This window comes from Oculina patagonica, chromosome 8 (genome assembly GCF_052425735.1).
Source record: "Oculina patagonica isolate OP01 chromosome 8, crgOcupat, whole genome shotgun sequence".
NCBI classification, from domain to species: Eukaryota; Metazoa; Cnidaria; class Anthozoa; order Scleractinia; family Oculinidae; genus Oculina; species Oculina patagonica.
Genome location: NC_135765.1, coordinates 18,673,930 through 18,700,758, shown reverse-complemented (window position 1 = coordinate 18,700,758; position 26,829 = coordinate 18,673,930). Strand labels below are relative to the sequence as shown.

Genomic DNA, 26,829 nt, shown 5'->3' with positions numbered 1-26,829 from the left:
AACAACGCCCTGGGCAAACATGTGATTGACTACCACAGCGGCCGGCAGGTGACCTTTGACATGTGGATCACCAGCACCCACAAGGACCCGCTGACCCGGCAGGTGCAGGAGGGAGTCAACATCGTGACAGGACTACCAAAATGCTCGGGAATGGAGCAACTACAAATGAACAGTAAACTGGAATATTTGCAGGGAGCCGTCCCCCAGACCAGGACCCAACGAGGAGCAGCACAATGAGTTGCGGAGCAACAACGTTATTTTTACGACCGGAATGATAGGACTGGCGCGGTTCGCCAAGCATGGAAACGTTCTTATTATTTATTCTTATTCTTATTCTTATTTCAATATTGTATATATACGCAAATACGCACAAAGACAAATCACCAGAGCGTAAGAATAGAACTGCGTACATATCCTAATTAAATACTATTATCCTAAGAAACTCAAACAATAAGACAATTTAGACAGCACCTTAGGGAATCAATGTTCATGTGCTATTTTCTTACTTGCCCAGCATATTTAACGTAGTGACTTATATAATATTCATTATCATGTCCTGAAGAGAACCCTGAAGAGGTTGAAAGTTCTAGACGATGTAAATGTAACTTTTTCACGGTCCAAACGGTTGAAAACAAATAAATCTAGAAGAAAAAGAAGCGTTTTTTGATATTGGGTTTTATTGGAAAATCCGAACCCGCATTTCCTGTCTGTTGGTAATAGTTATTCAGCTGTGTGATCCTCCATATTGGCGTACAAGCTGTTGTCGTACTCTTTGAGGTTGATGTATGTCTGTAACAAAGAAACAATTCTAATGTCAGTTGTAATTTAAAGTCTTAGTTTTATGCGAAACAATTTTCTTATCATGTACTCCTGTTGCAACATGGTTTTAAAAGTCATCCTACCCCTGCTTTGTTCCTTACAACGCATGTATTTAAATGTTTTGCTGTTGATGATGTTGACTGATATTGTTTGTTTTAGGACGATCACGTTGAATTCAATCTTACCCTGTGCTTCCTCTCCATTTCTTTCATCGTATCTTTCAGTCCGACAAACGTTGGCCGATCATTTGGATTTTCCTCCCAACACTGTTGCATAATCTGGTATCTTATAAATTAAAATTAGAATTAAAACAGTAAGTGTCAACCCACTCTTAGGATAGTATAAACAATAAAAGTATAAGTAGCTGTAACTTGCTGAGTCAGGTACCAACGCTTGTGAAGAAAGCAATAACAAATATAATGAGAATAATAATAGGGAGAGTCAGTTTTTTTCATGCCGGCTAAGATCTACAGAAAACGTATCTTTATACGTATCTTTATGAATGCAGAAATATATATATTCATAAAGATACGTATACGTATACCTTATTATAGGAATATAACGAGGCATTTTAACAACGCGAACAAAATGTACGCGTACTAACAAGAAATAACAACATGTGACGGATATTTGTCAATTAGCACAAAGCAAAGCATCAGCCTTGTAAACTTGTCGCATTGTTAGCATTGCTCCGTTTTTCCATTCCTTTTGAGCTTTTCAGCTGTAGTAACAGCAAAGAAAAAATTTCTACGTTGTCAGAAGAGGAGCTGGCTACACTAAGAATAAAAAACCAAGAGCAAAACACCTCCAATAGTACAAAACTTGGGTGAACGTAAGTGCAGCGAAGCGAAACAAGAAATCTGTCAGATATTCATTGCCATGAGCTAGATGCAATTCTTTGTCGTTTTTTGCTGAAATTCGAAAAGAAAAGACGGCGATGAAGTACGAACGAGATAGTGGAAAGGACACTTTGTTTACAACTTTCATTGATTGATGCAGTGTTTTCACTCACTTTGTAGCAAGCTTCGCAAACTCAGGTGAATAAAATCGCACTGTTTTGTTTAAGTTTTATTTGTGAAGACAATGCTTTGAGTGAGTTGCATGTGCTGTGTCATTCCTACTATTATCATGCTTTTTCCGTTCTAAACATAAGTTTATTGTTTACGCCTGGTTTACGTCGAATTGACTGACTACAAGCTATATAATTAATATGTAATCGGACTACATGCTTGTCCAATTTGGAAATAATTAGATTCAAAAAATTCCTCTGACAGCCAAATTGGACTCGGCCTACGGCCTCGTCCAATTTTGGCTGCCCTCGAAATTTTTTTCATCAAATTATTTCCAAATTGGACAGCATGTAGTCCAATTACGTATACTAACCAGTGACACCATGGTAAGCCAGCTTTCCAAAGATGGCGCCATGATCGATAGCACAATGGATAATCTGTAGCGGCATTTAGCCATGATACTCTCACTGGATAGCATGCTACTCAATCGTAAGTTACCCAAAGAAATTATCGGTCAAACAGCAAAGGAGCCTGTATCCTGGCCAAGGCACGAACCTAAAGTTGTTGTAAAGTACTTACACGTCACTTTGTGTTGTGTATGTTCCATATAACAAAGCTTCATAAGCAGTCCACTTGACAGGCAACCGGCCCTGGAAGATAAATATGTTTGTTAGACTTTTCATGTCATCCTATAGCAGTCGTCACAACAAAATTACCACAGATAAAATGAATTCATGTTCGGGGAGTTCGGAAGTATAGCTAGAATACTCACACGACTTTGTTTGGTATAAACATTATCCTGATAAACATTCCTCGACATCCCAAAATCTGTCACCTTACACTTCTCTCCTTCGCCAACAAGAACATTTCTAGCCGCCAAGTCACGATGGATTATCTGAAAGAGAAATGCCAATATTTCAAATTGCCGCCTTCCTTGTTATTTGATGTGTTTTCCTTTTCTGTTATGTCATTGAATTTGATATCTACCTTTCTTGTCGACAAATAAGTCATCCCATCAGCTATCTGCCATGCAAACCTCATCAACTGTTGTGACGTTAAATTGGTTTTCGGCTTTATATCCGGGTTATTAAAATACGTGTCATTGAGCCCACGACTCTTCCTTAAATAACCCAGCAGATCACCGTACGGCACATACTCAATGAGGACTAGTAACGGCTCTAGAAAGGAAATCACATTATCACGTGAACTGTAGAACGAACACCTAGTCGATTTCAGTAAACTACATAGTTGGAGATTTAACAAAAGCAAGATTTATATAATCATTTCGCAGTCATGTAGATTTTCTTGCAACCTGACTGCATCGAATGGCTGATTTCGTTGAAGGAGGTAATTCCGATACCGGCTCCGCCCGAAAGGGATACCTCTTTCAGGCGTCTCGCTCCCAGATTTGCCATGGCCATTTTTCCAAACGCGCTCTTTCTTCGTTTCATGCTTGACAGATTAAGAACAAAATAATGGACTGCTCGTAGTGTATAATACTTTTTATTAATACATCTAATATTGTCACAATGTTCGCTAAAACATGACCTGACTTGTTGTCATCATCAGGGTGATGATGACAACAAGTCGAAAACGTTCGGTTCTTTTTTTAAAATGTTATAACCTTTTTCAACCTTGTAAATAACATTTTTACATCTAATATTATTTAATCAGTATTTCCTGTACCTGTCTCAGTAACACATCCCATTAGCTTGATCACAAAAGGATGAGGTGTCAGTTTTTTCATCAGTTCAAGTTCCGACAGCAGATCCTTTCTATCTGAATCAGGAGCATTTTCTATTTCAAAGAAATAAGTTAAGAAAAAGGTCAGTCCTGAACCAAAAGGCACAGTGTCGCTAAAAGTTGTTAACGAATTACCTTGCAGCATTTTCACAGCCACTGTTACATCTTTTTGGTTACCAAAGATGTTCTTTGTTGTTGCCTTAGCAACTTGGGAAAAAGCACCCTTTCCGATAATTTTAATGATATTCACTTGTTCTCGACTGATCTCCCAGTTTCTCGTTGAAGGATGAAGCGACATGTAATCACTGCTGTTAGAAATCTCGTAGGTTGTGCTGGAAGCGACAGTTACCTCTGTGGACTTTAAAACAGGTACTTGCTGGGCAATAGTATCCTAGGAATAATAAAAAGCAAGAAATGATAAAAGTTAACCAAGAATAATTTGTAGATTCGGCTGAATATGATGCATTTCCTATGACAGAACTTTATTTTTAGAAAAAAAAAAACGGTTTCTTTCGCAAACGTTTGAGAGAAATTAAATCAAATTAAAAGAAAATAACGTACCATTTGAATGCAATCTGCACGTGAAGAGGATTTACTGACACTATAATTAAAATTTAAATATTAAAATGGAAAATATTCATAAAATATAATGTAATATATTAAAATATGGGGCTTTGACTGAGAGTGCGTACTCTGTTTGACTAGGTGAAATGGGCCAAAATCAACAAACGTAAAATTTCATTTTGGTGCGAATAACAATCTAGACATGGAAAAAATATTTCAAATCAAGAGTTTTTTCGCTACCGAGAACATAGTTCAAGCCTAATAAAACCCCTTGCGGGTATTGGATGTGACGGCGTTGGCAAAACTCATGAAAGGTTTTGCCGATTTTCTGAGCTCCAGGCTCAGTTAAAGGATGAAAACGTTTATGTGTTCTGTAAGTGACCTTTACTAAGATACGAAATTTTCACTCACTAGAAGCGGGTACGAGTGATGTAGATGTTTCCCCGTTACTTTTTGTTTAAAAAATTTGTTACGATTCTATTAATATTATTTGTTTTTGTTTTTTTCACAAAAAGAAGATAGTAAAGATAGGCTCTCTCGAAGAAAATACTACTCACTGTCGACAGTGCACAACAAATATACAGCGGAATCTGGCAATTAATATCAGTTAACGATCCGCATCATTCAGTGCAACCGACTGCAACACTAGAACGCATTATGTTCATTTTATAAAATTAGGCAGCAACTTTTTTACTTGACAACCATTCTGGCTGCGTTGAATACACCACAGAGACGATTACTTTATTTCCACTGTACTCGAAACACGAAATGATTCGAGTATACGTGCACCTGATAAGTTGTATGTGACACAACATATTAAAATAAAAAAGTAAATACTGTCGGTTATAGTTCTTAAGTTTATTGCCAGCAAGTTTGATTTTTGTACTCACCTTTTCCCACGCTTTAAGGTCGCTGCAAAACAAGAAAGCATTCTGAGTAAGACAATAATAAATGACGAAAAAGAATGGCCAATACGTTAACCGATATCTTTCCAAGCTTTTTCACGCATTTTAATGAAAAAGGACTGCCAAACTGTCAGCCTATGCGTCTAGATAGAAAAAACATTTATATACAAGTAAGAGTTGAGGGAGCATTTCAGTTGGCTACCAGATATTTTTTTCCTCCGTCCCTTCGTACAGATCGGAGGCCAACTTGACAAGACGCGCGAAAAAGGCAATTGGCACCCATGGTATTTTGGCTAACTGCAAAGCAGCCCCACTCAGTAAGGGTTACTTCCAATTAGGACAAGATGAAAATTTCATTTGCCACTTGTGTACGTCGATAAAGCGCCAGTGGTTTCCATAGAACATACAGACGGAAGAGGAAGTAAGATCGACAACGTAACAACTATGTTTAATTTTAAGCGAGGCCCTATGTAAAGAGTGAATACAAATACTTACCTAGACACCGACGCTTTCTCCAGTAGAGTATACAAATTACAACAATGATAACCACCAAAAAGATTATGACACCAAGGTAAACAGCATGAAGAATCACCATTTGGCTGTAGCATCCAACAGCTGCACGTAATAAAATTTAAAATTAAAATGGTATTCACCTGGTAGCTAAGTGCTGAGCACTTTAACAAACATTTTATTTTTTTATTTATTTGCAAGGCTAAAAAATAGTACAAATTTTAAGTTGAATTTCTTACTATACATCAGTGGTAATTTGTATAAACCGCATTCTTTAATCACCTGTTTGATTCTGGTTTGCAGTCGACCCGGTGGACCCTAAAATGACAAAGCAAAAAACGAGTAATAAAATTACGTTGAAAGAACGTTTGCAAGTTAGATCAACAGTCGTCAAACATAACATAACCACAGTTTCCCGTAAGGCATTAAAGCATCTCGCTCCGATTTCTTTTTTCGACAAACATTGAATAAGAAAAACAGAACTACAATCTTGGAAAAAACTGTTGAAACATTCAGCGATTTGCCACTAATTTAGCTAAGAGAGTTCAGTTTTGCAACCCCCTCTGCCTTTCCCCCTATTTCAACGTTGTTAATGTTGTAGTATTTTCAAAACAAAGTGGGTCGAACTGTAAACCTCCAGAAACAACATTATTATTATTATTATTATTATTATTATTATTATTAATCTTTATTTCAACACGGTAAAATCATCAGGACTTAACAGACATAATACTTATTAAAATTACTTAATACCTAAATTTAAATTGCATTAGTCGTCTACAATGGTATTAATTAATCGGGCGTGGCCGATTTAAGGTTTACCCCTTGGTCGTCCTAGAGCGTAGTCTCCTGGCGCGGCCAAAAAGACGGGGATAGCTCGGGGTTGCTACAAAACCGCTACGGGTGACGCATACCGCAATGGTTTTCATTTTAGTTTTGACAGGAAATCGTTGCAGGCACACTTGGTCGACTTTTGAGTTAATGTTTAATCAGGTTGTGTTTTTTTGCTTCGGCGGAAGGACAGAGAAAAAAGCTTACGGGGCAAAGTACAGTATGGGGCCCAGTTCTCGGCCACTTTTGACGTAAACTTGTATTTCTTACCTCAGAAGAACCGCAGGAACTTGAAATTTCTCCCAGAGCTAGCTACATTATTCAGCTTTTTGGTGTAAAGCTATCGACCGGTCAAAAATTAATTTGCCCGAGCAATAATAAAAATAAAAGCTCCATTTGTGGGCCCAGTTCTCGGCCACCTTGGCCCAGTTCTCGGCCACTTTTGACGTAAACTTGTATTTCTTACCTCAGAAGAACCGCAGGAACTTGAAATTTCTCCCAGAGCTAGCTACATTATTCAGCTTTTTGGTGTAAAGCTATCGACCGGTCAAAAATTAATTTGCCCGAGCAATAATAAAAATAAAAGCTCCATTTGTGGGCCCAGTTCTCGGCCACCTTGGCCCAGCTCTCGGCCACTTTTGACGTAAACTTGTATTTCTTACCTCAGAAAAACCGCAGGAACTTGAAATTTCTCCCAGAGCTAGCTACATTATTCAGCTTTTTGGTGTAAAGCTATCGACCGGTCAAAAATTAATTTGCCCGAGCAATAATAAAAATAAAAGCTCCATTTGTGGGCCCAGTTCTCGGCCACCTTGGCCCAGTTCTCAGCCACTAAAAAGCTTGTGCGTAATTATCTGTAAAAAAAATGCTCAATTAATTTTCACAGTCATAAAATCACTCTGTAAACCTATTTATACTATATCGATCCCAAATTATTTTTATGATGCTTTGTTTTACTTTAGAAAAGAAGGATTTTAACGCGCCTAGTTGCCTATGTGCAGGTTCTGGCAAAACCGCATTGTGTGACCCGTGCATTTAGATGGTTTATTTTGCAGTGAAAAGGTCTTGAAATATTTAGGTGTTGTAGAAATAATAGACAAGACAAGAGTCAGCTCAAAACTTAGAGATAAGATTGAACTTTATTTTTAAAACATTTATTTCTTTCATTCTGGCAGCAGCAGATGAAATTATATTAAAAACCAAGCGCTAAGCTGTGATAGCGAGCAGGGTGGCCGAGAACTGGCAAATACGCAAACGTCGCAAGAAAAAATTTCGAAGTAAATTAAGACCAAAAAATACAACGGTTCAACGAAAAGTTAACTAAAGCAGAAAGCTGAATTATTCTACGTTTCACATGCCAAAAATTAGCTCGTATGGTGGGGGCTTTTGGATAAAATACGAATTTAACTACATCCATGAATTTGGAGCCGTAAACAAACAACTACCTCCGCGTAAACTCGACGTGTGAGCTTTCTATATCGAATTGAACGATCAAACTCAAGATACTTAAAGCACATGAATCAGTCTATCGTTTGAAGGAAATACCTTTTCTTTTTGATTCAACTGGAGTGTGAAAAAACGCGTTAAACACAAAGTGGCCGAGAACTGGACCCGGCCGAGAACTGGGCCGATATATTCACCATTGTGAAATTGCACTTACTTTGACAAGTTAAAGTTATTTTTGTAAATGAAAAAGGTAACGTCATTGATGTCACGCAGTGTTTTTTTTAGCAAACTAGATGGTTTGCTGGTTTCTGACTATGAATGGGGGTGTGATCTTGCGGTATATTTTTTGAGCCTGACTCCGCCGTAAAACTTTTTTTTTATTTAGGAAGAACTGTGTCGATTTTCATTTCGAACAATTGGTCGTCAAGTCGTTTGTCACAAAGAGTAGAATGTTTGTACAGCATGTTTTGGAATTATTTTAGATTTGGTTAGTAAGACGCTTCTGAAGACCTGAGCAAAACATTGGGAATGTACAGTATTAATAGGAACTTGAATGGAATTTTTCACAAGTTGGATAAAGGTATCAACTGAAAAAAATGGACTTCAAAATGAGAACTTGGATTTTGTTGTAATTAAATTTTATCGCGGATTGGATGCATAATATCACGGCTTTGAAAGTCTTCAAATAATTAGAAAGGTTCCTTTCTTCCTTTTGATCTTATTGTTATTTTCATGTATTGATTATTCGAAAGTGGTTTTCGTTGATACGAAAAAAAACGGGTTTTCACTGAATTGCTTGAAGTATTTTTAGACGTGATAATATTGGCTTAATCAAATTACATTGTGCACGAAATATTTGTTATTCTTTTGTCTTGAAACTTTGAGGAAATTGAAATTTTTGTTTGACAGTAGTGTATGAAAGGCATTTTATAGAACTGAATAAAAAATAAGAAACATTGATAAAGGTTATTTCAAAGATTTATTTTGCCTGATTTTGAAGGGTTTCAGGAGTTTTTAAGAGTGCTGGTAAACGGCTGTATGTTGTTTGTGATTACGGATCTTATTTAGTTTCGAACGCTCTAATTTTTGAAAGGTTAAAACAGGTTAAAACCGGGCGGTTTCATGAGTTTTTTGGGTAGAAAGGTACGGTGGTGGTCAAAAAAAAATGTTTAGAAAGGAATGACTGTAGTAGCACGTAAGTCGGAGGTTTGCGTGAGTCACGGGGTATAGTATGCGTGAGCTGGATTTCCGGCGTCATAACGGCATGTTTTGTTTACTGAAAGATACACTCGACGTTTAGTTAGCTTAGTCGGCTTGGGAAACTATTTTAAAAATGAATGTTGTAATAGTTAATTAATAGTAATCTAGAATTAACCCACTCTCGATTGGAGTCTGTTCTGGATTCGCGCTACCTTTTCGCCGCGAAGGAATTTTGTAAAATTTCGCTAGTGGAAAGAGGTACTGTAAGAACAGTATCAATAACTCAAAAGGAGGAACTTCTTTGTAGCTCTGAATTAAGACGTATGATAAAATTTTAGAATAAGAAACTTTCGATATATGGTTTTCATATTGTTTTTGTCAATTTCCTTTTGTGGCAGATTTTTTGAGAATCAGCTTTTCTTTCGTGTGATGACAGACACAGGACAGAACGAGAGGTGGATGAGAAAGATGCCGAAGATGAATAGGCACCGAAAAACGACAAGAACCGTCAAGGACTTATCTTTAGAGGGCGGGGAGTTTTGGCATACTGTATTTCGAGGACTGGACTGGACTAGTAAAACGCGGACTAGTAAAACGCGGACTTGTAAAACGCGGACTAGTATAACGCGGACTAGTAAAACGCGGACTTGTAAAAGGCGGACTAGTAAAACGCGGACTAGTAAAACGCGGACTTGTAAAACGAGGACTAGTAAAACGCGGACTTGTAAAACGCGGACTTGTAAAACGAGGGCTTGTTAAGCACGGACTTGTAGAACGCGGACACTAAACGGAAACTAAACGGTTTAGCGAGCGAAACAATTTGTGTTTGAAGCTCTTGTGTGTTTCTTCGACGGCATATTTCTAGCTTTTTTGAGCACTCTATGGTCTGTTTTAGCGTGGAGATGTTTTTGCAGTATAGCACATGTTCGTTCTGCAAACCCCTACTAAAACAACGGGATTGATGCTATGAGTTGTGTGCATATGTTTCTTTCTTTCCACTACTTGACGTCTGTTGAGTGCAGTCGTTTGTATTGCTCGCACGAGGTAGAACGGGGCCCGTCCAGAAATCAACAGTCAATCGTAAATAAAGGTGACGGGCCTACACGACTCCTACGTTCGTGACATTGGAATATTTGCCGTTAAATGTTTAAGTTCGGTCTTTCGACCTTATTTGCTTCTGACTTCTTTCTGAGGGTACTGTTTTAATTTGGGGGCAGTATGTGGTAAATAAAGGTGACGGGCCTACACGACTCCTACGTTCGTGACATTAGAACATTTGCCGTTATATGTTCAAATTCGGTCTTTCGACCTTATTTGCTTCTGACTTCTTTCTGAGGTTACTGTTTTTTTGAGACATTATGTATTGAAGAGAGCCGTAAGATGATTGTGGCCAAGGAATTCGAAGTGTCTAGAGGCGTTTTACAAGTCCGCGTTTTACTAGTCCAGTCCAGTCTACAAGTTAAAGACACATCAAGACCACCCCACTGTGAATTGCCATAGCACAGACAAAATTATAGTCAATATCTTATGTGTTTTTAAGAGAATTACATAAGAACCAAGGCATGTCTTGTCTTGCCTTACATTGACATGCAATAATTTGGAAATACTAAGCTCGTAACAGTTTAAGACAGAATCCATCAGGAATTTGAGTAACATTAATTTTAGTTACGCAAAAATTGAGCACCAGAATAATTTAAATCCTTGTGTTCTTTCATACCTTGTTAAAGGATTGACATGTGATAACACCAACATAACACCAACAACAGTTCTTTATCAGTGGGGATTGAAGAAAAAAATGGAAACATCATCACACAGTTGACCCCCATGCAAAAACACTCCAGGATGTCACGGGACTGTTTGGTGTCCGTCTGCCAATTTCTAACTTCAAATTCCAATGTTAAATTCACATTAAATTTTCAATATTTCTTAGTTGTCTAAATTTTACTAATTCTTTTAAAAAAACTATCACCTGCCAAACATCCCCAAAAATCACTCAAAAAATTACAAAATACCGCAATACATAGATACATGGGATGAGTGAAGTTTCCTTGTATTCCTTGAAACACCAACAAGATATTTCCGTTTAAGGTGGCTGATAATGGGTTTCAGTATTTCCCAGTCCTTATACTTTGGTTCAGTACTAAAAGCCTTCATCAATTGCTATTACAGTAATGGTATGAAACAAATGTTCAATCATTCATCAACAAGTTGTGATCATTTTCTTGACAATAGTAGTTCCCCGGTAAACAGTTGTAGTACTGTCCCATCAAAGTGCAATGCCTGGAAAATACCGAAAAGCACACGACCGTCAGGTGAAACCGCACCTTACAGTATTACCAATACACTGCACTTTGCTAAGTCAAACTTTACATTGTCTAGTCGTCTACTTCAATCGTTTATTTGTATTGTGTGAGATACATTTATAAATTGAAACCATCATGTCATTAAGTAATAATGCAATCTCGACAACGTTCTAGATATTATATTATGCACACTAATACAGCTCATGCAAGCCCTGTGACTTACACAAACACAGTCGGACTGAGTGCTACTTAAGTAACTGCTTCGTGGTTTCTGCTGTACTGAACCCTGCCTTTCAAGGCAAAGCGCCCGATTTTAAGCTTCTCAAGCTTCTCAATGTTCTTGTTAATTATAATAAAAGGAATGCCTGCTTTCCATGAAGGCCATGTGATGTTAATATTTACATTGATTCTAGCCAAAAACGAAACTGCTGCAGCCGGATTTAAAGCTAGTGAGAGTTTGTGCTTGCCGTAGGTCGACAGGTAAACTGTTCCACAGCACCGCACCTCTATAGCTAAAATTGTTTTTAAGAAAATTAGTGCGGGGAAGCGGAACAGTTAGTTTAACCGCGGACCCTCTCAGTGAATAGGTGCACGTATCGCTTCTATCAGAAAACATTGACCTAAGGTAGTCGGGTGCAAGACCATTGAGTGATTTATAGACCATTTAAATTGGACATCGAGTTTATTCCAGCCAAGTCTTGCAATAAGATCATCAGCATTGGCATCGTAGGAAGAAGAGGTCAAGAAACGTGCAGCACGGTTTTGCAGTTTTTGTAGTTTACTTGCCAGAGTTTTATTGCAATTCCCCCAAACGACACTACAATAATCAAAATGGGGTTGTACTAAAGAGTTATAGATACATAGTAATGTCTTAAATGGAACAAAAGACCTGCTACGCTTTAGGATGCCAATGCCAGATGCAATCTTTTTAGAAATAATTGTAATGTGTAGATTCCAAGTAAGGTTCTGATCTATATATACACCAAGGGATTTTGTAAATTCAACTTGCTTTATAGAGTCACCATTTATTGAGAAGGACAAAGGTCTACTCAAAGTATTTAACCTTTGCCTTGACCCTAGCATCATAAACTCAGTCTGTCGATCTATTAAGAGTGAGTTTATTTGCAATTAACCATTCAGAAACTTTAGTTAACTCATTATTCATGTTTTCTTCTAATAGGGTAACATCGTTACTGGCAAAGGTTAAGTGCGTGTCATCTGCATACATCCTAGGTTGAGAAATAGAGAGAAGGAATAAGTGAGGGTTATTTTTAGGCAACGAGGGAGTATGCGATTTATTTACCGAGGGCGCAGCCCGAGGTGAATAAATCACATATTCCCGAGGTGCCTAAAAATAACCGGCTTATTTTTCACATGGGCGATGTAACAACAGTGGCTTGAAACAATAAGAATACGCTGAAGAAAAACAAATGTTTCTTTCTCGACACACACTTAACAACAGGAGAAAGGTTCCGAAAAGACGCACTGGGGTTTCCACTTGATAAACAGGTTATTTTTTCGTTTTTGATATGCCGAACAAAACAATCAATATGTGTGCCAAACTAGCTTTACAAAAGATTAAAGATTCGGAAAGTACGCATTGGGATTTTTTAATTGCCTAATAGTACCGACAACTTGATAACCGCCTTTTTCACCAATTAACTGCAAAGTTGGTAGAAGTGAGTGAGTCTGCGAAGGAAAGTTCTAATTTTTCGACAAATCCAGGCAATAACTTGGAGCCTGCTATCCTCTAAGAATCGAGAAGAGGACTACGAAAACGCTCAGTTTAATTAGCATTGAGAAGGCGACAAAAGAGTTGTTTAGCTTTAACCAGGTGGAAACAAATAGGAAGAAAACGTCGAAGAGGCTAGAGATAGAGAGATCATCGTTGACGATGACAAATTAAAAGAGCTGCTGGCCAGGAATAGTGAAGGATCCCGAAGAAGACAAAAAAGGTAACCTTTAGGCGTTTGAATGTTTGGAGTGTGTTAGCAACCGAACAGAATAAACTGCTTCGGAATTCTGAAAAAGCAAACGTCGAGGCACGAGTTCCGGAACGCATTTCTCATGTTTTCAATTAAGCAATTGCTCAGTAGTATTTAAAATAATGTAACAACAGTCAAGGTAAAATGAATGTAACGTTATTAAAGAAAAATTGTGGTTTTGTTTGTAATGCGAGGCTTGTGGATTTGCTACGAGGGGAATATTATCGTTGTATTCCCCTAGGGGGTTATCAACTCTAATATTTCCCTGGTGGAAAATTAGAATATCAGCCCCGCTCTCCCCTGTTACAATCAAAGCCGCTCCCAGCTTTTCAAACAATTGTTAATTAGTGGCCGGGGGTTTATTCAGCAACTTCAACAAGAGTGCCTTAACCTGCGCACTCGAGCTCGCAGTAACAATAGTGATCAATTATGGAACTCTTACAGAGATAAACGGAATCAGCTCAAGTTTAAGGTCAGGAAGACTAAGCGAGATTTTTACCAAAATGCGCTTTCTTCAAATAGGCCCAAGGAGGATTGGAGGGTCATACACAGAATTCTTCACCCGAGTCCACAACCGCTTCATTTTGACCCCGACAAGTTAAACGAGCACTTCGCGTCAACTGCACAACGCGTCACCGGTGCCTCTCCTACTTCTCTTAATAGTATCTGGGAGCTCATTGAATCACTGCCTGACGATCAGTCCAGGGCGTTCGCACTAAAGCCTGTCTCCGGCCAACAGGTGCTCCAAGAGCTAAAGAATCTTAGATCAGATTGTTCCTGTGGTCCTGATGGGATCCCCGTAAAGTATATCAAACTTGTCGCCGATCATTTGGTTTCCCCACTGACCCATATTTTGAACAACTGTATCGAACATAAGACTTTCCCATCTGCCTGGAAAATCGCTCGCATCAGCGCAATCCCAAAATTGCGGTGGTAAAAGAAAACAACGACTTTCGCCCAATCTCCATACTACCCGTTATGTCAAAGATCTATGAGCGGCTGGTGCTCAATCAGATTAGTGACTTTTTGATTACCGGCCCCGAGTGTATCCTGAAGGACACAGTCAGCGCCTATCGTAAGTGGCACAGTACAACCACAGCTCTGCTCGCGATAAAGGACGACATCTTGCGAGCCATGAAACGTGGAGAAGTAACTTTGGCAGTTTTGGCTGACTTCTCAAAAGCTTTCGACACTGTCGCCTACGAGATAGTTCTAAAGAAACTGCACCTTCTCGGCTTTTCGAAGTCTTTTCTGGTATGGGTGACTAACTATCTCACAGGCCGCAAGCAGTTCGTTCAGATTGAAGATAAAGCCGCAAGTACGCTTGACGTGAGATTTGGAGTCCCCCAGGGGTCGGTGCTTGGCCCGGTGCTTTTTAATCTATATGTCAATGATCTCTCTGACCATCTAGGTTCCGTTGCATGTCATCCGTACGCAGACGACACGACGGTCCTTGTGCACGGGAAAGCAATCGAAATCGGCGAATGTGAGAGGCGCCTACAAATTGCGCTTGATCACCTGTCTTCTTGGTCTAATGACTGCAACCTCGTGCTAAACCCAAAGAAGACTAAAGTCATGTTATTTTCTACCGCGTCGATGGCACGCGTACGCCAACTTGATGAACAACAAGTCCAGCTTATGGTAGACGGACAGCCTTTGGAAAGGGTTAAAACTGCTCGCCTTCTTGGAACTGAGATTCACCAAAACCTCACGCGGAATGATGAAATTAATTCTAAAATATCTGGCAGTTACGCGACCATGTCTGTACTTAGAAAACTGAAACATCTAGCACCTTTCCATGTCAGAAAACAACTTGCTGAGTCGCTCATACTTTCTAGATTATATTACAATGATGTAGTAACGTATCCCACAAATGACTATCTTATCAAGCGTTTGCAGCGAGTTCAGTTGGCTGCAGCCGGATTTGTTGTTGGTCGCTATGCAAACACACATGATTTATTGAAACTTGGCTGGCTTCCGATGTCAGAAAGTCGTGAATTTCGCTTAACTAAATTAGCTTTCAAGTCAATTTACTCTGTTCACTGCCCAGAACATTTACAACTCGAGCGTTATATACCAGCTAGGACGCTACGCTCAAGCAGTGAATTTCAATTGAACACAAACTATGTAGAAGGAACATTCAAGCAAAGCGCATGTAAAGCTTTTAATGGTCTCCCGAGAACAATACGAGAATCCAGTGATCTGCACGAGTTCAACCGCCTCTTAAAAGCTCACTACAAGAAAAAAGGCGCAGACAATTTATTATAATTTCATTTTATCCTACAATTTTTCATATTATCTTAACGCATTGTATATTTTTACTATAGCTTAATTTTTTTTTAACATTTTTAGCAAATTATTGTACATTATATCATAACTTTTTATCATATTTTATTATATATCTTAGTCTCATATCTTAGTTTTTATAATTTGCATAGAAGAGCCAAAGTTGTTATTTGGAATGCAAATAAACCATTATTATTATTATTATTATTATTATTATTATTATTATTATTTATTCAATATAACCAGCGTGGAAGAACAAAGGAAAACGAGCCATGTGAAAAATAAAACCAGTTATAAGTGACATTTGTGACATCAAAAGCTTTCGATTTTGATAGCACGATTGTGTGATCGACGGTGTCAAAGGCCTTCTTCAAATCTAGAAAAACAACAGCATGTTGCGCTTATCAATATTGAAAGCTCAAATATCTGTGGCTTCAAGCAGGGCGGTAGCAGTGGAGTGAAGTAAACGAAACCCTGATTGACTACTGGAAATTAGATTGTTTTCAGTTAAATATTCATAAAATGGATTGTAAACGATTCTCTCAAAGACTTTAGCGACAACAGGAATTATAGAAATAGGTCGATAGTTATTTAAACCTGAACGTTCACCCTGTTTGAATAGTGGAACGACTTTGGTGAATTTCCATTCTGTGGGAAATAAACCAAATATAATAAATCTATTAAAGATACAGCAAAGAGAGCTGGCAACCAAATCAGCACACTCGCGAAGAAGACGTGCAGAGATTTTATCTAGGCCCGTCGCTTTAAATTTACAGAGTTTAGACAATAGAGAGAATACTATTGAGCATTTTATCGTGTTGAGTTCAAATCTATGCTCGGTCTCCTCAAAGTAATCGAAATAAGATGGAGTATTTCCATTTTGCTGAAAATCATCAATAAGTTTCAGTCCAACACTAGAAAAATGATTATTAAAAGCAGACGAAAGCTCATGAGAGACGCTAATAATTTAGTTTAATTTAGTTTAAGGCTAAATCGAGGTTTAGACGACGACTCCATAAACTATGGCTAATCGGAGTCTAAATTGCATTATTTGAACGCCGATGAGCCGAAGTTCACGAAGACCACGTTTAGACGACGTCTAACGAGTGTAGCTATTGTTTTGACATCATGCATGCGTTTTACTCCCAAAGGAACACTATTGTCTTGCTGTTGTTTTCTTTTATACTACATTGTGTATGCATACACAATGTAGTATAGAGCTGTGTGGAAATATTTTCAAGAAATTGTACTTGTGTTTTTTAAAGGAAATGAAACAAATGGAATTAAATATCTCTTTAAACCAGCTCAGAGGTTCGGGGAGCGCATACAAAATACAAATCAAGAAACAAGTTGACTGCAACGGGCTAGAATCAGTGAATCGTAAGTAAGTTCATTAATGATACGCCAAGTCTTACGAGGGTCACCTTCGTTAACGCGCAATGCACTTTTAAAGTATTGTTCCTTGGCCTGCTTGTTTTCATTGTTGACAGCATTGCGAAATTTTTTTAAACTGTGACCGGTCACTCGCACTTCCAGATCTAGTGGCTTTTATTTTGAGTGTATCTTTAAAATGCATTCTTTCCTTTAGCTGAGGTGTGATCCAATCTGATTTGCGTGCACGAATACGTTAAGTGCGCAATGGTGCATGCTGATCGACACATTGAAAGAAAAGAGCGTCCCACATGTTGTTGGGGTGTTTGTATTTGTTTACACTATCCCAATTTTGTAAGGAAATATCGTAGCGAAACCTTGCAGAGTCGAAATTTTTAAATTTCCTATACGTTATCGTGGAATGTCCCTTCGAGAATGGATCAATGGAAATTTTGCGGAATGCATAGACGAGACTGTGGTCACTTAGACTAACATGGGATACACCAGAGCAAACGACTTTGTCAGGACAATTTGTCAGGACAATTCTTGAGTAGGGGGAAAGGGAATAAAATACTTTTACCTGCTTGTAGGTCAGGATATTTGTAAAAAATGCGTGAAATGCGTTTGTTTCAACTAGTTTTGTCAAAGATTGTAGTTAAGGAAATAGTCCACAAAAAAAGAATCAGTTTGCCATAGGTTTACCTCCTAAAACTCGGATTCTTTTTATGTTTTTCTGTTCTTTCAAACTCTCTCCATATTTGTTGGTTGCAGTCACAACAAACTCACACCGCTGACTCATTTGAAGTGTGACGACGTATTCACGAACAGAGACATCATGAATGACCTCAAGTTTTCTCCAGTCTCCTACGGTACCGTTGCTACTAACGTTTCGTATATAAACAGTGTATTGTGTAATGTCTGCTCCATTGCTGACTAGCCTTGTCCATTTTAAGGCCGCTTCATCACTTTGTACCTCCGCAGGCATGTCTATAATCTCTGGTGTCTCGGGAATGCCTGAATGATGATAACATTGAAAAATGTTTCTACTAGTCGTATACTATTAAACACGTTTTTAACATAAAATAACTGTGACATCCTTGCATCAAACAAGGAAACTAGATTATGGAGATTTCAAGTAATATTTATCGCTTTTGATTTTACGTATTCAATGAATAAAAACCTATCGAAATATTACCTTCAATCTTTGTCCTGATTGTCTTTTGCGCAGCTGTACCTTCAAACACTGCATTCCTGGCAAACACCTTCACACTGTACTCGGTATCTCTTTCCAGACTTCCAACAGACAGACTTGTTGTACCAGGGTCAGTAACATTCTCATTCTTTATCTCAGTGCCACCCTTTAGTATGACCACTCGGTATGCTGTGATAGGACTCCCTCCATCATCAGCTGGTGCAGTCCATTTTACTGTCAGTGAAGTGGCTTGAATATCTGAAGCTGGAAATTCGATAGCTGGGGATCCTGTTTCCTCTAACGAGAGAAGATATATGTATATGACTGAATACGGAGTTTTCTCTACATGTGATGTGTCATATAGCTCGTATGGTTAAAAATAGGTAACAATTTAACCAGTTAAGTAACCCGATGTTTAGCTTTGTTTGCCTACATAAGATTTTAACTTTTATCAATCAGGAACTCCGGGATAACTTCACATAAAAATCTTAGGTCCTTGAAATGTGAATGTCAGCTTCGTTGTTACTTTGACCTTTCTTCTAGGCCTCTTCGTATTACAACAATCATTCAAATATCTGGAAAATATGCCTTCACATACTTATCTGTTCCAACAGCACTGAGCTGTGGTTTGCAGGATCGAGGCCATTGTAAGCAACACACTTGTATTGACCAAAATCTTGCTTAGAGTTTATCGTCACCTCCATTGTGCTTTCTTTAGCTGTGACTGTGTTTAGTTCATTTCCATCAGGTTTGTACCAGGTGAGTGTTGGTGTAGGAACACCATCTGACACACACTTCAAAGTCACTGTCTGACCAATCCAAGAACTAGCAGCTGATGAAGTAATGCTAAGTATTTCTGCCGGGTCTGTAAAAGAAAGATAAAAAACCTTGCTCTTTCTTTAAGTCGTTTGGCAAAAACGTAATAGAAAAAAGGAGAACGTCTCCCTCGTTGAATATGCTTGTATCGAATGTCAAATTTAAGAAATGTTGTTTTAGTTTGTTTTGTAAGAATATGCTTCTTTATATTTAGGAATTACAGACTCACATCGAACCACAAGGAATTCTTTGTGTCTTTTTGTTCCTGCTGAGTTGTTAGCTCTGCATGTGTACAGTCCATCATCTGTCCGCTTTATTCTGTCGAAGTTCAAATATGTTATTTTCTTCCCAGAACTTTTGATTCGTCCATTTCGCATCCAGGATACTTCCGGGTCTGGTTTCCCAGTCGCTGTACAACTAATATTGACTGATGTTCCCTCAATGTAACTTCCGTTTACTAAAGATGGGGTGAATGCCGGTAGCTCTAAAGAAATAAGTAACTGAATGACAACAGTGCATTTTATGCCAGATAAATTTCATGCCAAGAATACCAGGACAAACATTGATGCACATTTTCGTTCGCACTAAATGTGATACAACTGTGATATAGCTTGACATAATAAACCCTCAAAACAAAGAAAAGGTTCAATCGTGAAAGTAACATCCCCTAAAGATATTGTGGCATTTTTTTCGTAAATAAAGCATAATTGTGAAACATGTAAATATCTGGAAAGTATTGATAATAAATGCAAAAGGGGTTAGCACAGTTATGCACATCTTAAGTACTTGTAAATACGGCAGCCGGAAAGAACCTAAAACTGCAAAGATAACAAAAGACTTTTAAAAGTCACAAATTCAGTCATGCAGCCTGTTTGATCGAAAGAGTTGATGCAACTGTATAAATTGAAAAACAAAATGAACAAATAAGTTATAAGCTACGATTTTTTCGCACCCACCTTTCACAACAAAGTGTACAGCGTCACATCTCGGCGATTCAAAATTATCATTTGATCTTATAAAACAGCCATAAAATCTCTCATCGCTATGTCTGATCGAACTAAGCGTAAATGTGACCTGACCAGAGGATACATCACCCCTACCACTCACACGTCCATTGTATGCTGAAGGGACTGTTAGTGGTACTGGACCGACGTTGTGTAATACAACAAGAGCTCCATTATTCTGCAATTCAGGGAAGCGAGGATGTTTCAGTCCCCAAGAAACAGAACGAACATCACCAGTGAAGCTCCATGTAAAGTTAACAGACGAGCCAACCAGCCCTGTTACTGTCTTTCCTTCATACTTTGACGATGTGAAACGAATCAGACTTTCTACAAAAAAGTAAACATGAGTAAAAGATTCCGAATAAATGAATTTTCAAAGCTGGCACGTTTTCCCGACAGGCAATTTGAGTTTATATAACTTTCACGTAGTTTTCGGCATTGGTTTCCTTTGATCTCTCACTATAGACTTTTATTCAACAATAACGACAACTACATCAATGTTTTAAAGTATTCCCATATCTAATCGTTTTACCACTACGTAATTATATTTTATTAAACTTTCTTGAATTTTTTAACATTTAAGGTGGCTCTGAAACCCCTATTCAGTTTTTTGTATCTTAACATGCTCATCATAACTCAGGTATTAAAATGGTCGTTACCGAGCACGTTTTTGAGTTATAAGCACTTACAACTAAAACTCAAGGTGTTCTTGAACCGGTTATACAGTTACTATAGTACCCAGTATTGCATGTCAAGAACTTGTTTAGAAGCAACCGATGAAGATTTGTCGTTATGACCCATCAAAGCATAAGAGCTGTAAAGCGCTGGAAACTTTTGCCAAGGTGATTTTTCTGGAACACCAGAAATCAATTTAAAAGACATTATTAGACCCTAACTAGCTTTCGTCAACATATTTCTTTGTCAGACGCCAGGGGCTCATCCTCGGTGTAAAAACCTGCGAAACTCACCCGTGACGTAACAAGAACGAACAAGGCAACAAAGAACTTCAAAACAATACAAAAGGTTAAAACAAAGGAAAATTTCACAGGTTTTTACACCGAGGTAAACCCACGTAAGGAGTATGATAAAACAAGAGAGGTTTGAAAAAAACCTATTCTTATGTCAAATATATAGTTTACAATAGAAAAACGATAGAAGAGGATATATTATGATACACTGAGAAAGAGAGCAGTATCTTATATCCTTAATATTCTTAACGCTCTGACATTGTTACTGATGCTGTTTTTCATAAAAAGCAGAAACTTTGTTTGAATAGCAGAACTGGCAAAGGGTTTGATTTTGTGACGTCACTTTCAGTGAGTTCGAGAGTAAATGCATTTTCCTTCAAGTCCTAGATTTTAAACATATTTATTTCAAATTCTATTTCCAGAATGAACAGTAATTCCAACTTTTGGTATATGAAATAGCAAGATTCAAGTGAAATAGGAATAAAGACTCCAACGTTCTAAATCCAACTCGACCGATTACGATCAACCAAACGAATAGGTCTAGATTGTTGTAAAGAAATTTACACCAAAAACAGTTGCTTAAAATGTAACCAAAAAATAAACCTACCTTGGGGTTCAGGACTTTGCACAGAACACGTTTGTAACACTACAAATGATAATTTGGTTTAATTGTATGCGCTTATTACTGTGGAGAATATAAACATAGGCTCCTTGATTCTTGTATTGTTCTTGTAGTTAAAAGGACTATGTCACGGATTTTACCAGATTTTCGAAACAGCCAAAATTTATATTTGTGTCGCCAGAAACCTAAACTAATTATCCATTTTTATTAAAATTTGCTATATAAAAGCACTGAAACTGTGACCGAGCATCTTTGGCTGCGTATGGCTCGGATGGAAACGGATTTCAATTTGAAAAAGTGAGGCTAACGTTTTTAAGTTCAAGCGGTTCCGTGCGTTTTCAAAAAAAAATCGATATTTATAGCAGTAGCTTGATTTCTATTCGCAAAATAAGGTTATGTAACTTCCTGTAGATGTTCAAAGATAATGTTCTCATGGTTGCCTACCACTAATTTTAGAACAGTTGGTTGCCTATCACTGGTTGCCTACCACTAATTTTAGAATAGTTTAGACCAAAAATCTACGAAATCCCCGTGACATAGTGCCTTAAAAAATAAATCTAATGAAGCGAAACCTGAAAAGGCAACAGCTAGTGACGTGTTGGTCACATCAGTTGCCTGTCAAATATACCACCACGCTGGTAGCAAAGTTCTTCCTTTTCCTTTTCCTTAGGTGGTGGCGAACCAAAAGTGAAACAAGCGTAAATGCGGCTTTAACGCTCGCTGACTATTCTACGTATAAAGATTCATACAAATCCTTATATTTTATTATCATCGATTAGTCACATCGTGTGTCTGCGATCTCTGCGGTGTCGCCCTTGGAACATTAACTGAATATACCCGGTATGTCATGTATGGCTCAGGTTATTTGCTGTGAGTGAAAGCAGTCTTTTAAAATTTTGCGCAGTCATGTCATTCATGTTTTCATAACTGAACGTCAGTTTCTTGGACTTCCTGTTGTATGATCGCTTTGTTAGTAGTTGGAAGGAGTCTAATGTAAATTTTTTGTCAAATACGTCTCAGAAGTCTTGGTACGCGATTACTTCTGATCCAACTGATTAGTTGTGACCACAATGTAAATTGATCTTACTTAGTCAAACGCGCTTTACTGAGCTGTGTTGACCTCTTTTGTTGCAAACGCCTACAATGTCTGTAAACACTTTGCAATTATTTCAAAGGTCCTCGTCATTATCTTGATCTTTCACAACGCTTCTATTACTATTATTTAAAAATGTAAATACATTTCCCACTACACGACCTGTAAAAATGTAATGAACTAAATCTTAAACGTACCTGAATGCGGAAGTATAAGCACGATTACATGTAAAAAGTAACCTAACGAAATGGCGTGTCCACCCATTATCAGTATGAGACAAAATCTTTGGCTTGCTTAGGTGTTGTTATCATGCCCACTCGAGGAAGCAGTTTATGTTGGCGCTTTTATAATGTAGGTAGCCAATACGTCCTTTATTTGAATAGAGTCACACTTCAGTACTCAAGTCATTCAAGTCACGCATGAGCAACTGAAACAAGAAAAAGCATTACAGTGCGGCTACTGTAACCGGGGTCACCCAGACAAAGTTAACCAATCACAAAGCAGAACGGAAACAATAAATTTCAGCATTTTTTTCCTTCAGCCAATGAAATGTCGAGTACAGAACAATGAAATTTCAACTTGTTTCGTTCGCCACGAAAACACTTCAATGCTAAATTTTGACTGTATGGCGCTGGATTTTCAATTTACTTCGATTGCATCCCTTTTGAGCTTAAGTAGTTGTGACAACACTAATTGGAAAGTAAATATCAGCGATGATAGTGAAAGAGAAGTTCGAAACTGCGTAAAAACAGGGAAAGCAACGGCCGTGCCATATGTCCCCAGACGTATTAAAAAGTGCGTGGCGGAGTTCGCTCTGGACAATTTCAAACAATTTCCTCTACGGCATCAACGTAACGGGAATTTTGGTAGTACCATTTGGAAAATAAATGCACGTAAGCCCAGCAAAGGAAGACATTCTATACTGCACAACGTACCAGATATAGCGAGGATGACAACATTTTTTTACATTTTTTGTTCACTCGTTCATTTACTTTATATGTTAAATAGAGCGTTAGCTAACGTTGACGTTTCGATTTAAAAATTTGAGTAGTTCCACAGGCTGTACAAATGAATGTCATTTGTCTGCAGTCATGTAAGTTTGCAAGAATCGATTTCAATCTCTGTGAAAGCAGTGACACGACGGCCGTTTGGGTGACCCCTGGTACAGTAGCCGCACTGTAAAAAAGAAAGGAAATGAAAAGAAAAAGGATGACGAGGAGACCTCTTGAAGACGCCACAGGTGCGTTTTACAATTTTTATTATTAGACCCGACTGGGATAAAGTTAGCCTGAGCGACGAGTGCTCAAGAATATCACGTTTTGTTTGTTTGCCGAGAGTAAATTTATCTTATTTGTGCACTCTACGTCAATATAGTATTAAATATTAATATTTTTAAACACCTACAGAATTACTCCCAACGTTATCTCTTCCTTGAAGATCGCAGTTTTCCTAGAGCGAAAACTATCCGCTTCTTGGAACAGATAATGTCCACGGATAAAGATCCATACAGATTTTGTTTCTGCCAAATGCAGGCTACTGTTTATGTAAATGTCGCTCTAATCTAATATTGCTTTCGTCTATTTTCAGTAAGGTCTATGGCAATTAGGCATGAAAACGGATACGTTTTCATTCATCCATGAAACGTTGTTTTAAATAGGAATAGTACAATAGAAAATATTTCTATTTTGGATACCTGTCTTCATGATGATCAACGAGACATTTTTCATGTCTCAAGATTTAAATAAATGTAAATGTTGTTTTATGTAATGTTTAATAAATGAGCAGCAGTGTTTTATCAAGTTTAAAACACGAGGCGCAGCCGAGTGTTTTAGACTTGATAAAACACGAACTGCGAATTTATTGAACGGCTTAAAAATCTTCTGATGTAGATCAACTCATTCTTGCACTAATATTTAGATTTGGGGTTATTTTGGCCTAGAAGATTGGACGTAAAGTTTAGCCGTGTCTTTATCAGATATAAAGACACTCATTAAACATTAATTTCTTTTGTATTTTCTTTATGAATTATTAATGAGTTTTTTAAACTGTTTTTATAGTGGTCATGCACTTAGCTTCGAGATAGCTTATAATAATAACAACTTTATTTAACCACGGTAAAACGTTTAAAGCTAAAAGCTTGTGGGGCCGTGTACAAATTAAAAAATTTAAAAAGACATATAAAAAGACATCCTAAAAATATTAAGAAGATAGAAGAAATTCACTATTATAACAACAATTAAAAAATTCAATAAAATTTAAAAACATCATCGTTCGGTCTGCGTGGATAATTCCTCGAAGCTAATATTTTTAAGAATGTTCTTGCCTCTCACTATGTTAAAAAGGACTTAAAATGACTAGTTTTACCGTATAGTCGTTGTGAGAGGGCGTTTCAAATAACGGATCCCCTGTGGGCGATAGAGTGCTTCATAAAGTTTGTGTAAAAGCGCTGTACCACTACCTTGTAACCTTTCCTTAGACCATGCTTGTTTTCCGCTTTCACATTGATATGGCGCATATCTGGCGGTATTAAATCGTTGTAGACCTTATATACTAATTTCGCTAAACCGAGCTTGTACTTATAAAAGATATAGTCTCATTTCGCCTTTTCTACAACTTCCTCAGAGGGCATATCACGCAAGAAATTAAGAATAATACGTGCAGCTCTACAATGTAAAGACTCAAGTGACTTAAAGCCGTCTTTGTTACTGTGTCCACCCCAGATGGGCAGTGCATAGGTCACGCCGGGCAAAATGATCTTAAAATACAGGCAAGTCACTTAAACAGAGGAAACAGATATTTTAAATGAACATAACGTGGTTAAGAATCTCAACGGGCAGGAGGCAGACCAGTTGGCTATATACAACAAAGTGTGTCCAAGCATTTGAAATCGTGACTACCGAGAACAAATCCAGCTAGTGGCAGGGTGAAGGGTTTGAACCTGGGACCTCCGGATTACAACACCAGCGCTCTAAACTACTCGGCCATGCTGCTTGCAGGCACTTTTGTTTGTCGTTTCCATGTTTTATGCTCTTATTGGTATTATGTTCACCTCAACAACAAACAACAAAAAAACAGCACCAATCTTTATTTGTAATCTTTTTGCCTTTACAAAATTATTTACATTCATAGATATTTTTTACAAGTGCTAAAATCAGAGTACTAGCTGCCTGGAAAAACCATAATGATAACCACCACTACAACATGTAATCACCTCAGGCTCAGTGAACATTGATGAATATTTACTTCGACTTTGTCTTGTTTGCCTCGCCTTCGGAAAAAAATTGTTAAATAAAAAAAGAGAACTAGACCATATAAACTCTTTACGCGATTTTTCAGTTCTTAACTTTTATCATAGTCAGGAGCGTAAATAAGTAACTTGAAACTGCAGGTCGGTTCTATTTACATAACATATTTACAAAAATACATAAAAAAGCAACTAATGGAAATCAAACTCTTCAAGGCAAAATGTTAACGATTTTCAGTATTTTCCAGCCATTATACTTTGATGGGTGAGTACAACAATTCTTTATCAGTTTCCATTACAGTAATAATGGTATATATATAAAACATAAAAATGCTCATTATTGATCGACAAGTTATGATCCTTTTCCCGTCATTAATAATCACCATAGGAACAGTATAACCTGTTAAAAACTTCCCTAATATTAACGTTTTGGGCTTATACACACAAAACAATTCGAACATGAGCTCGGTAACCCCAATGAATTATCATCGAGTTATGGTCAGCATGCCATGATACAAAATTAAAAAAAATCTATCAGACGGGTACAGACCCACCTTCAGATAATCTGAAAATTAGTTTTTAGTAAGAGTTGCACAAGATCGAGAAAAGTGCAATTAGTTTTCTGATAATATTTGGGCATTAAGAAAACGAAATTACGTGCCTCAACGCTAAACCTTCTTCTTATTTAATATTTAAGCTGTAAGTAAATTTCAATAAAAAATACATTACAGGATATACTTCTTACAGCAACACTTTTCACAACAATACCACTTACAATAACACCTCGTTACAATAAAAATAATCGTCATTTTTTATTTTAAGTACAGGGAGGCCTCAAAAATGGAACATTGTTTTCTGTTGGCAGATACACGGGCGCGTTAATTGGGTTTTACATTCCGGGCTTAACCATTGCTATC

General features: G+C 37.7%; 2 protein-coding genes across 2 annotated transcripts in view; one reads left to right on the top strand and one right to left on the bottom strand.

Moving 5' to 3' along the window:
* LOC144662793 (uncharacterized) overlaps positions 1–26,829 on the top strand; it is a 192,926-nt gene that overhangs the window by 127,297 nt on the left and 38,800 nt on the right. The gene's annotated exons all lie outside the window — the stretch shown is intronic.
* LOC144663174 (muscle, skeletal receptor tyrosine-protein kinase-like) overlaps positions 2,050–26,829 on the bottom strand; it is a 28,998-nt gene continuing 4,218 nt past the window's right edge. The window contains exons 2-15 of the mRNA XM_078524101.1: positions 19,938–20,312; positions 19,211–19,465; positions 18,764–19,030; positions 18,169–18,462; positions 17,676–17,987; positions 5,834–5,869; positions 5,537–5,656; positions 5,027–5,048; positions 4,134–4,173; positions 3,708–3,963; positions 3,516–3,626; positions 2,817–3,007; positions 2,602–2,724; positions 2,050–2,479 (exon numbers count right to left, since the gene is read on the bottom strand). Coding sequence (XP_078380227.1) covers positions 2,405–2,479; positions 2,602–2,724; positions 2,817–3,007; positions 3,516–3,626; positions 3,708–3,963; positions 4,134–4,173; positions 5,027–5,048; positions 5,537–5,656; positions 5,834–5,869; positions 17,676–17,987; positions 18,169–18,462; positions 18,764–19,030; positions 19,211–19,465; positions 19,938–20,312 — 2,477 coding nt within the window. The 3' untranslated portion in view covers positions 2,050–2,404. The remainder of the gene's footprint in view (positions 2,480–2,601; positions 2,725–2,816; positions 3,008–3,515; positions 3,627–3,707; positions 3,964–4,133; positions 4,174–5,026; positions 5,049–5,536; positions 5,657–5,833; positions 5,870–17,675; positions 17,988–18,168; positions 18,463–18,763; positions 19,031–19,210; positions 19,466–19,937; positions 20,313–26,829) is intronic.